The 13241-nt window shown below is 43.0% G+C and overlaps 1 protein-coding gene across 1 annotated transcript in view; it reads left to right on the forward strand.

The window, feature by feature from the left end:
- MSLN (mesothelin) overlaps window positions 1–13241 on the forward strand; it is a 51443-nt gene that overhangs the window by 17230 nt on the left and 20972 nt on the right. Inside the window, exon 4 of the mRNA XM_038762705.1 lies at window positions 5182–5331. Within this exon, the coding sequence (XP_038618633.1) occupies window positions 5182–5331 (150 nt within the window). The remainder of the gene's footprint in view (window positions 1–5181; window positions 5332–13241) is intronic.

Here is a 13241-nt window from a genome sequence, read left to right on the forward strand (position 1 = left end):
GTGCTTTGCACATAGTAAGCGCTTAATAAATGCCGTCATTATTATTATTATTACCAGAACAGTGCTTTGCACATAGTAAGCGCTTAATAAATGCCGTCATTATTATTATTATTATTATTATTATTATCAGAACAGTGCTTTGCACATAGTAAGCGCTTAATAAATGCCGTCATTATTATTATTATTATTATTATCAGAACAGTGCTTTGCACATAGTAAGCGCTTAATAAATGCCACCATTATTATTATTATTATCAGAACAGTGCTTTGCACATAGTAAGCGCTTAATAAATGCCATCATCATCATCATCACCCTGTGACCTCCCCAGTGCTCAGAACAGCGCTTTGCACATAATAAGTGCTTAATAAATGCCATCATTATTATTATTATTATTAGTATCAGAACAGTGCTTTGCACATAGTAAGCGCTTAATAAATGCCGTCATTATTATTATTATTATTATTATCAGAACAGTGCTTTGCACATAGTAAGCGCTTAATAAATGCCACCATTATTATTATTATTATCAGAACAGTGCTTTGCACATAGTAAGCGCTTAATAAATGCCACCATTATTATTATTATTATCAGAACAGTGCTTTGCACATAGTAAGTGCTTAATAAATGCCATCATTATTATTATTATTATTATCAGAACAGTGCTTTGCACATAGTAAGCGCTTAATAAATGCCATCATTATTATTATTATTATTATCAGAACAGTGCTTTGCACATAGTAAGCGCTTAATAAATGTCGTCATTATTATTATTATTATTATCAGAACAGTGCTTTGCACATAGTAAGCGCTTAATAAATGCCGTCATTATTATTATTATTATTATCAGAACAGTGCTTTGCACATAGTAAGCACTTAATAAATGCCATCATCATTATTATTATTATTATTATCAGAACAGTGCTTTGCACATAGTAAGCGCTTAATAAATGCCATCATTATTATTATTATTATTATTATCAGAACAGTGCTTTGCACATAGTAAGCACTTAATAAATGCCACCATTATTATTATTATTATTATTATTATCAGAACAGTGCTTTGCACATAGTAAGCGTTTAATAAATGCCATCATCATCATCATCACCCTGTGACCACCCCAGTGCTCAGAACAGCGCTTTGCACATAGTAAGCGCTTAATAAATGCCATCATTATTATTATTATTATCAGAACAGTGCTTTGCACATAGTAAGCACTTAATAAATGCCGTCATTATTATTATATTATTATTATCAGAACAGTGCTTTGCACATAGTAAGCGCTTAATAAATGCCACCATTATTATTATTATTATTATTATCAGAACAGTGCTTTGCACATAGTAAGCGCTTAATAAATGCCGTCATTATTATTATTATTATCAGAACAGTGCTTTGCACATAGTAAGCGCTTAATAAATGTCGTCATTATTATTATTATTATTATTATCAGAACAGTGCTGTGCACATAGTAAGCACTTAATAAATGCCATCATTATTATTATTATTATTATCAGAACAGTGCTTTGCACATAGTAAGCGCTTAATAAATGCCGTCATTATTATTATTATCAGAACAGTGCTTTGCACATAGTAAGCGCTTAATAAATGTCGTCATTATTATTATTATTATTATTATCAGAACAGTGCTTTGCACATAGTAAGCGCTTAATAAATGCCATCATCATCATCATCACCCTGTGACCTCCCCAGTGCTCAGAACAGCGCTTTGCACATAGTAAGTGCTTAATAAATGCCATTATTATTATTATTATTAGTAGTATCAGAACAGTGCTTTGCACATAGTAAGCGCTTAATAAATGCCGTCATTATTATTATTATTATTATTATCAGAACAGTGCTTTGCACATAGTAAGCGCTTAATAAATGCCACCATTATTATTATTATTATCAGAACAGTGCTTTGCACATAGTAAGCGCTTAATAAATGCCGTCATTATTATTATTATTATTATCAGAACAGTGCTTTGCACATAGTAAGCGCTTAATAAATGCCGTCATTATTATTATTATTATTATTATCAGAACAGTGCTTTGCACATAGTAAGCACTTAATAAATGCCATCATTATTATTATTATTATTATCAGAACAGTGCTTTGCACATAGTAAGCGCTTAATAAATGCTGTCATTATTATTATTATTATTATCAGAACAGTGCTTTGCACATAGTAAGCGCTTAATAAATGTCGTCATTACTATTATTATTATTATTATCAGAACAGTGCTTTGCACATAGTAAGCGCTTAATAAATGCCATCATCATCATCATCACCCTGTGACCTCCCCAGTGCTCAGAACAGCGCTTTGCACATAGTAAGTGCTTAATAAATGCCATCATTATTATTATTAGTAGTAGTATCAGAACAGTGCTTTGCACATAGTAAGCGCTTAATAAATCCCATCATTATTATTATTATTATCAGAACGGTGCTTTGCACATAGTAAGCGCTTAATAAATGCCACCATTATTATTATTATTATCAGAACGGTGCTTTGCACATAGTAAGCGCTTAATAAATGCCACCATTATTATTATTATTATCAGAACAGTGCTTTGCACATAGTAAGCGCTTAATAAATGCCACCATTATTATTATTATTATTATCAGAACAGTGCTTTGCACATAGTAAGCGCTTAATAAATGCCATCATTATTATTATTATTATTATCAGAACAGTGCTTTGCACATAGTAAGCGCTTAATAAATGCCGTCATTATTATTATTATTATTATCAGAACAGTGCTTTGCACATAGTAAGCGCTTAATAAATGTCGTCATTATTATTATTATTATTATCAGAACAGTGCTTTGCACACAGTAAGCGCTTCATAAATGCCATCAGCATCATCACAGATCCGCGGCCCTGCACACACACGAGAAGCTTCAGTTCCCTCATCTGGAAAATGGGGATTAAGACCGGGAGCCCCCCAAGGGACAACCCGATCACCTCGTAATCTCCCCAGCGCTTAGGACAGTGCTCGGCACATAGTAAGCGCTTAATAAATGCCATTATTAATTAATTGATTAATTAATCAGCATCATCACAGATCCGCGGCCACGCACACACACGAGTTCCCTCATCTGGAAAATGGCGATTAAGACCGGGAGCCCCCCGTGGGACAACCCGATCACCTCGTCACCTCCCCAGCGCTTACAGCAGTGCTCGGCACATAGTAAGTGCTTAATAAATGCCATTATTAATTAATTAATTAATTAATCAGCATCATCACAGATCCGCGGCCACGCACACACACGAGTTCCCGCATCTGGAAAATGGCGATTCAGACCGGGAGCCCCCCGTGGGACAACCCGATCACCTCGTCACCTCCCCAGCGCTTAGGACAGTGCTCGGCACATAGTAAGCGCTTAACAAATGCCATTATTAATTAATTAATTAATCAATCAGCATCATCACAGATCCGCGGCCCTGCACACACACGTGAAGCTTCAGTTCCCTCATCTGGAAAATGGGGATTAAGACTGGGAGCCCCCCAAGGGACAACCCGATCACCTCGTAACCTCCCCAGCGCTTAGGACAGTGCTCGGCACATAGTAAGCGCTTAATAAATGCCATTATTAATTAATTAATCAGCATCGTCACAGATCCGCGGCCCTGCACACACACGTGAAGCTTCATTTCCCTCATCCGGAAAATGGGGCTGAAGACCGTGAGCCCCCCGAGGGACAACCCGATCACCTCGTCACCTCCCCAGCGCTTAGGACAGTGCTCGGCACATAGTAAGCGCCTAATAAATGCCATTATTAATTAATTAATTAATCAATCAGCATCATCACAGATCCGTGGCCACGCACACACACGAGTTCCCTCATCTGGAAAATGGCGATTCAGACCGGGAGCCCCCCGTGGGACAACCCGATCACCTCGTCACCTCCCCAGCGCTTAGGACAGTGCTCGGCACATAGTAAGCGCTTAATAAATGCCGTTATTAATTGATTAATTAATCAATCAGCATCATCACAGATCCGCGGCCACGCACACACACGAGTTCCCTGATCTGGAAAATGGCGATTCAGACCGGGAGCCCCCCCTGGGACAACCCGATCACCTCGTCACCTCCCCAGCGCTTAGGACAGTGCTCGGCACATAGTAAGCGCTTAATAAATGCCGTTATTAATTGATTAATTAATCAATCAGCATCATCACAGATCCGCGGCCACGCACACACACGAGTTCCCTGATCTGGAAAATGGCGATTCAGACCGGGAGCCCCCCGTGGGACAACCCGATCACCTCGTCACCTCCCCAGCGCTTAGGACAGTGCTCGGCACATAGTAAGCGCTTAATAAATGCCATTATTAATTAATTAATTAATCAATCAGCATCATCACAGATCCGCGGCCACGCACACACACGAGTTCCCTGATCTGGAAAATGGCGATTCAGACCGGGAGCCCCCCGTGGGACAACCCGATCACCTCGTCACCTCCCCAGCGCTTAGGACAGTGCTCGGCACATAGTAAGCGCTTAATAAATGCCATTATTAATTAATTAATTAATTAATCAGCATCATCACAGATCCGCGGCCACGCACACACACGAGTTCCCTCATCTGGAAAATGGCGATTAAGACTGGGAGCCCCCCGTGGGACAACCCGATCACCTCGTCACCTCCCCAGTGCTTAGGACAGTGCTCGGCACATAGTAAGCACTTAATAAATGCCATTATTAATTAATTAATTAATCAATCAGCATCATCACAGATCCGTGGCCACGCACACACACGAGTTCCCTCATCTGGAAAATGGCGATTAAGACCGTGAGCCCCCCATGGGACAACCCGATCACCTCGTAACCTCCCCAGCGCTTAGGACAGTGCTCGGCACATAGTAGGCGCTTAATAAATGCCGTTATTAATTGATTAATTAATCAATCAGCATCATCACAGATCCGCGGCCATGCACACACACACACACGAAGCGTAAGCTGGCCTTGTCGTGCACGCGGAGCCAACTATGGAGAATCACGCAGTGGTGCCCAAGGCAACTGGCATGCACAGGTGAAGACGCGACTGCCATACCCACCTCCACGGGGAAGACTCCTGCCCTCCACGCGCTGCCACTCTGACTGCCGCCACGCCGTGCCCGGAGCGGAGGGAAGCCAGCCGGGGCTGACCCACACGTGTCCTCCCGTGCAGATGGCAGCCGCGGCGTCGGGCCCCACGGAGCTGGTGAGGACCGTCCCGGCCGGGCTGGCGGGCACCGTCCCCCTGGCCCTGCGGGCCTTCAGGGAGGAATCGCCGCCACGACTCGACGACCTCAACGGGAAGCCGTGGACCCGCCAACAAGTGAGCGTGCTACCCCCGGCCCGCCCCGGGCCCTGTCCCCTGAGCCCCTCGCCCCAGGCCTCGGGGGCGGGCAAGCGGATCATCATCATCGATCCTATTTAATGAGCGCTTACTGTGTGCGGAGCACTGGACTACGCGCTTGGGAAGTCCAAATTGGCCTACCCAACAGTGGGCTCGCAGTCTAAAAGGTGCCGGGGGTAGGCCGTAATAATCCCCATACAAACTGTGGGATTTGGTAAGGGCTTCCCCTGTGCTTCACATTGCAGTAAGCACTGGGGTGGATACAAGATCATCAGGTCGGACACAGTGCCCTTCGCACACAGGGCTCACCGTCAAAGTGGTCGGGAGAACGGGCATCAAATCCCCGTTTCACTGAGGCCCGGAGAAGTGTCTGTCTCCCCCTTCTAGACTGTGAGCCCGCTGTTGGGTAGGGACAGTCTCTAGATGTTGCCCACTTGGACTTCCCAAGCGCTTAGTACAGTGCTCTGCACACAGTAAGCGCTCAATAAGTACGATTGAATGAATGAATGCTTCCCAGACTGAGCCCCTTCCTTCCTCTCCCCCTCGCCCCCCTCTCCATCCCCCCCATCTTACCTCCTTCCCTTCCCCACAGCACCTGTATAGATGGATATATGTTTGTACATATTTATTACTCTATTTATTTATTTATTTATTTTACTTGTACCTATCTATTCTATTTATTTTATTTTGTTAGTATGTTTGGTTTTGTCTCCCCCTTCTCAACTGTGAGCCCGCTGTTGGGTAGGGGCCGTCTCTATACGTTGCCAACTTGGACTTCTCAAGCGCCTAGTCCAGTGCTCTGCACTCAGTAAGCGCTCAACAAATACGATTGAATGAATGAATGAATGAATGAATGAAGGCCTCCTCCAGGAGGCCTCCCCACACTGAGCCCCTTCCTTCCTCTCCCCCTCGTCCCCCTCTCCATCCCCCCATCTTACCTCCTTCCCTTCCCCACAGCACCTGTATATATGTAGATATGTTTGTACATATTTATTACTCTATTTATTTTACTTGTACATATCTATTCTATTTATTTTATTTTGTTAGTATGTTTGGTTTTGTCTCCCCCTTTTAGACTGTGAGCCCGCTGTTGGGTAGGGACCGTCTCTATATGTTGCCAATTTGTACTTCCCAAGCGCCTAGTCCAGTGCTCTGCACACAGTAAGCGCTCAGTAAATATGATTGAATGAATGAATGAATGAATGAATGAAGGCCTCCTCCAGGAGGCCTTCCCAGACTGAGCCCCTTCCTTCCTCTCCCCCTCATCCCCCTCTCCATCCCCCCATCTTACCTCCTTCCCTTCCCCACAGCACCTGTATAGATGTTTGTACATATTTATTACTCTATTTATTTATTTATTTTACTTGTACATATCTATTCTATTTATTTTATTTTGTTAGTATGTTTGGTATTGTCTCCCCCTTCTACACTGTGAGCCCGCTGTTGGGTAGGGACTGTCTCTATATTTTGCCAATTTGTACTTCCCAAGCGCTTAGTCTAGTGCTCTGCACACAGTAAGCGCTCAATAAATACGATTGATGATGATGATGATGTATATGTTTGTACATATTTATTACTCTATTTATTGATTTATTTATTTTACTTGTACATATCGATTCTATTTATTTTATTTTGTTAGTATGTTTGGTTTTGTCTCCCCCTTCTAGACTGTGAGCCCGCTGTTGGGTAGGGACTGTCTCTATATTTTGCCAATTTGTACTTCCCAAGCGCTTAGTACAGTGCTCTGCACACGGTAAGCGCTCAATAAATACGATTGATGATGATGATGTATATATGTTTGTACATATTTATTACTCTATTTATTGATTTATTTATTTTACTTGTACAGATCTATTCTATTTATTTTATTTTGTTAGTATGTTTGGTTTTGCCTCCCCCTTCTAGACTGTGAGCCCGCTGTTGGGTAGGGACCGTCTCTAGATGTTGCCCACTTGGACTTCCCAAGCGCCTAGTCCAGTGCTCTGCGCACAGTAAGCGCTCAATAAATACGATTGAATGAATGAATGAATGAATGAATGAAGGCCTCCTCCAGGAGGCCTCCCCAGACTGAGCCCCTTCCTTCCTCTCCCCCTCGCCCCCCTCTCCATCCCCCACATCTTACCTCCTTCCCTTCCCCACAGCACCTGTATATATGGATATATGTTTGTACATATTTATTACTCTATTTATTTTACTTGTACATATCTATTCTATTTATTTTATTTTGTTAGTATGTTTGGTTTTGTCTCCCCTTTCTAGACAGTGAGCCCGCTGCTGGGTAGGGACTGTCTCTATATTTTGCCAATTTGTACTTCCCAAGCGCTTAGTCCAGTGCTCTGCACACAGTAAGCGCTCAATAAATACGATTGAATGAATGAATGAATGAATGAATGCTTCCCAGACTGAGCCCCTTCCTTCCTCTCCCCCTCGGCCCCCTCCTGTATAGATGGATATATGTTTGTACATATTTATTACTCTATTTATTTCTTTATTTTACTTGTACATATCTATTCTATTTATTTTATTTTGTTAGTATGTTTGGTTTTGCCTCCCCCTTCTAGACTGTGAGCCCACTGTTGGGTAGGGACCGTCTCTATACGTTGCCAACTTGGACTTCCCAAGCGCCTAGTCCAGTGCTCTGCACACAGTAAGCACTCAATAAATACGATTGATGATGATGATGATGTATATATGTTTGTACCTATTTATTACTCTATTTATTGATTTATTTATTTTACTTGTACATATCGATTCTATTTATTTTATTTTGTTAGTATGTTTGGTTTTGTCTCCCCCTTCTAGACTGTGAGCCCGCTGTTGGGTAGGGACCGTCTCTCTGTGTTGCCCACTTGGACTTCCCAAGCGCCTAGTCCAGTGCTCTGCACACAGTAAGCGCTCAATAAATACGATTGATCAATCAATCAATCAATCAATCAATCGTATTTATTGAGCGCTTACTATGTGCAGAGCACTGGACTAAGCGCTTGGGAAGTACAAATTGGCAACACACAGAGACAGTCCCTACCCAACAGTGGGCTCACAGTCTAAGAGGGGGAGACAGAGAACAGAACCAAACATACCAACAAAATTAAATAGGATAGAAATGTACAAGTAAGATAAATAAATAAATAAATAAATAGAGTAATAAATATGTTATTTTGATTGATGATGATGAATGAAGAGACTTGCCCAAAGTCACCCATCCCGCGGGTGGCGGAGCCAGGATTAAAATCGGAGTCTTCCGATTCCCAAGCTCTTCTCTCCCACCTTAGACCGTGAGGTCCGTGATGGGCAGAGGCTGGGCCTCATCGTGAACAGTGCTTTGCACACAGTGAGCACTCAGTAAATACAATTGAACAACTATCATAATTATCATCATCCTCATCAACCATCAATCGTATTTCTTGAGCGCTTACTGTGTGCAGAGCACTGGACTAAGCGCTTGGGAAGTCCAAATTGGCAACATCTAGAGACGGTCCCTACCCAACAGTGGGCTCACAGTCTAAAATGGGGAGACAAAACCAAACATACTAACAAAATAATCATCGTGGGTCAGGCCTGGTCGTAAACCCAAACTGAGCTTGAAGCTGGGATTAGTCGGTCTGTATTAGAAGCAAGGAAGCCGAGAAGCAGCGCGGCTCGGTGGGAAGAGCACAGGCTTTGGAGTCAGAGGTCATGGGTTCGAGTCCTGGTTCCGCCACTTGTCAGCTGGGTGACTTTGGGCAAATCATTTCACTTCTCTGGGCCTCGGTTCCCTCATCTGGAAAATGGGGGTTAAGACTGGGAGCCCCCTGTGGGACAACCTGATCCCCTTGTAACCTCCCCAGCGCTTAGAACAGTGCTTTGCACATAGTAAGCGCTTAATAAACGCCGTCATTATTATTATTATTATCTGTAAAAATGGGGGTGAAGACTGTGAGCCCCACGTGGGACAACTTGATCACACTGTATCCCCTCCAGGACTTAGAACAGTGCTTTGCACATAGTAAGCGCTTAATAAATGCCGTCATTATTATTATTATTACTATCTGTAAAAATGGGGATGAAGACTGTGAGCCCCACGTGGGACAACTTGATCACACTGTATCCCCCCCCCAGCGCTTAGAACAGTGCTTTGCACATAGTAAGCGCTTAATAAATGCCGTCACTATTATTATTATCATCTGTAAAAATGGGGGTGAAGACTGTGAGCCCCACGTGGGACAACTTGATCACACTGTATCCCCCCCAGCGCTTAGAACAGTGCTTTGCACATAGTAAGCGTTTAATAAATGTTGTCACTATTATTATTATTATCTGTAAAAATGGGGATGAAGACTGTGAGCCCCACGTGGGACAACTCGATCGCCTTGTATCCCCCCCAGCGCTTAGAACAGTGCTTTGCACATAGTAAGCGCCTAACAAATGCTGTCATTATTATTATTGTTGTCTGTAAAAATGGGGATGAAGACTGTGAGCCCCACGTGGGACAACTTGATCACACTGTACCTCCCCAGCGCTTAGAACAGTGCTTTGCACATAGTAAGCGCTTAATAAATGCCGTCATTATTATTATTATTACTATCTGTAAAAATGGGGATGAAGACTGTGAAACCCATGTGGGACAACTCGATCACCTTGTATCCCCCCCAGCGCTTAGAACAGTGCTTTGCACATAGTAAGCGCTTAATAAACGCCGTCATTATTATTATTATTATTATCTGTAAAAATGGGGGTGAAGACTGTGAGCCCCACGAGGGACAACTTGATCACGCTGTATCCCCCCAGCGCTTAGAACAGTGCTTTGCACATAGTAAGCGCTTAATAAATGCCGTCACTATTATTATTATTATCTGTAAAAATGGGGGTGAAGACTGTGAGCCCCACGTGGGACAACTCGATCACCTTGTATCCCCCCCAGCGCTTAGAACAGTGCTTTGCACATAGTAAGCGCTTAATAAATGCCGTCACTATTATTATTATCATCTGTAAAAATGGGGGTGAAGACTGTGAGCCCCACGTGGGACAACTCGATCACACTCTCGTCCCCCTCTCCATCCCCCCCTTCTTACCTCCTTCCCTTCCCCACAGCACCTGTATAGATGGATATATGTTTGTACAGATTTATTACTCTATTTATTTATTCATTTATTTTATTTGTACATATCTATTCTATTTATTTTATTTTGTTAGTACGCTTGGTTTTGTTCTCTGTCTCCCCCTTCTAGACTGTGAGCCCACTGTTGGGTAGGGACTGTCTCTAGATGTTGCCAATTTGTACTTCCCAAGCGCTTAGTACAGTGCTCTGCACATAGTAAGCGCTCAATAAATACGATTGATGATGATGATGATCCCCCCCAGCGCTTAGAACAGTGCTTTGCACATAGTAAGTGCTTAATAAATGCCATCACTATTATTATTATTATCTGCAAAAATGGGGGTGAAGACTGTGAGCCCCACGTGGGACAACTCGATCACCTTGTATCCCCCCCAGCGCTTAGAACAGTGTTTTGCACATAGTAAGCGCTTAATAAACGCCGTCATTATTATTATTATTATCTGCAAAAATGGGGGTGAAGACTGTGAGCCCCATGTGGGACAACTCGATCGCCTTGTATCCCCCCCAGCGCTTAGAACATTGCTTTGCACGTAGTAAGCGCTTAATAAATGCCATCACTATTATTATTATTATCTGCAAAAATGGGGGTGAAGACTGTGAGCCCCACGTGGGACAACTCGATCACACTGTATCCCCCCCAGCGCTTAGAACAGTGCTTTGCACATAGTAAGCGCTTAATAAACGCCGTCACTATTATTATTATTATCTGTAAAAATGGGGATGAAGACTGTGAGCCCCACGTGGGACAACTCGATCGCCTTGTATCCCCCCCAGCGCTTAGAACAGTGCTTTGCACATAGTAAGCGCCTAACAAATGCTGTCATTATTATTATTGTTGTCTGTAAAAATGGGGATGAAGACTGTGAGCCCCACGTGGGACAACTTGATCACACTGTACCTCCCCAGCGCTTAGAACAGTGCTTTGCACATAGTAAGCACTTAATAAATGCTGTCACTATTATTATTATTATCTGTAAAAATGGGGATGAAGACTGTGAGCCCCACGTGGGACAACTTGATCACACTGTATCCCCCCCAGCGCTTAGAACAGTGCTTTGCACATAGTAAGCGCTTAATAAATGCCGTCATTATTATTATTATAACTATCTGTAAAAATGGGGATGAAGACTGTGAGCCCCACGTGGGACAACTTGATCACACTGTATCCCCCCCAGCGCTTAGAACAGTGCTTTGCACATAGTAAGCGCTTAATAAACGCCGTCATTATTATTATTATTATCTGTAAAAATGGGGATGAAGACTGTGAGCCCCACGTGGGACAACTTGATCACACTGTATCCCCCCCAGCGCTTAGAACAGTGCTTTGCACGTAGTGAGCGCTTAATAAACGCCGTCATTATTATTATTATTATCTGTAAAAATGGGGGTGAAGACTGTGAGCCCCACGTGGGACAACTCGATCACACTGTATCCCCCCCAGCGCTTAGAACAGTGCTTTGCACACAGTAAGCGCTTAATCAATCAATCAATCAATCGTATTTATTGAGCGCTTACTATGTGCAGAGCACTGTACTAAGCGCTTGGGAAGTACAAATTGGCAACACATAGAGACAGTCCCTACCCACCAGTGGGCTCACAGTCTAAAAGGGGGAGACAGAGAACAAAACCAAACATACCAACAAAATAAAATAAATAGGATAGAAATGTACAAGTAAAATAAATAAATAGAGTAATAAATATGTACAATCATATATCCATATATACAGGTGCTGTGGGGAAGGGAAGGAGGTAAGATGGGGGGATGGAGAGGGGGACGAGGGGGAGATTAATAAATACCATCACTATTATTATTATTATCTGTAAAAATGGGGATGAAGACTGTGAGCCCCACGTGGGACAACTCGATCACACTGTATCCCCCCCAGCGCGTAGAACAGTGCTTTGCACGTAGTAAGCGCTTAATAAACGCCATCATTATTATTATTATTATCTGTAAAAATAGGGGTGAAGACTGTGAGCCCCACGTGGGACAACTTGTATCCCCCCCCCAGCGCTTAGAACAGTGCTTTGCACATAGTAAGCGCTTAATAAATGCCGTCATTATTATTATTATTATCTGTAAAAATGGGGATGAAGACTGTGAGCCCCACGTGGGACAACTTGTATCCCCCCCCAGCGCTTAGAACAGTGCTTTGCACATAGTAAGCGCTTAATAAATGCCGTCATTATTATTATTATTATCTGTAAAAATGGGGATGAAGACTGTGAGCCCCACGTGAGACAACTTGATCACACTGTACCCCCCCAGTGCTTAGAACAGTGCTTTGCACATAGTAAGCGCTTAATAAACGCCGTCATTATTATTATTATTATCTGTAAAAATACGGGTGAAGACTGTGAGCCCCACGTGGGACAACTTGTATCCCCCCCAGTGCTTAGAACAGTGCTTTGCACATAATAAGTGCTTAATAAATGTCGTCACTATTATTATTATTATCTGTAAAAATGGGGATGAAGACTGTGAGCCCCATGTGGGACAACTCAATCGCCTTGTATCCCCCCCAGCGCTTAGAACAGTGCTTTGCACATAGTAAGCGCTTAATAAACGCCGACATTATTATTATTATTATCTGTAAAAATGGGGATGAAGACTGTGAGCCCCACGTGGGACAACTTGTACCCCCCCCAGCGCTTAGAACAGTGCTTTGCACACAGTAAGCGCTTAATAAACGCCGTCACTATTACTATTATCATCTGTAAAAATGGGGGTGAAGACTGTGAGCCCCACGTGGGACAACTCGATCACGCTGTATCCCCCCCAGCGCGTAGA

The sequence above is a fragment of the Tachyglossus aculeatus genome, chromosome 21 (assembly GCF_015852505.1).
Source record: "Tachyglossus aculeatus isolate mTacAcu1 chromosome 21, mTacAcu1.pri, whole genome shotgun sequence".
Lineage (NCBI taxonomy): Eukaryota > Metazoa > Chordata > Mammalia > Monotremata > Tachyglossidae > Tachyglossus > Tachyglossus aculeatus.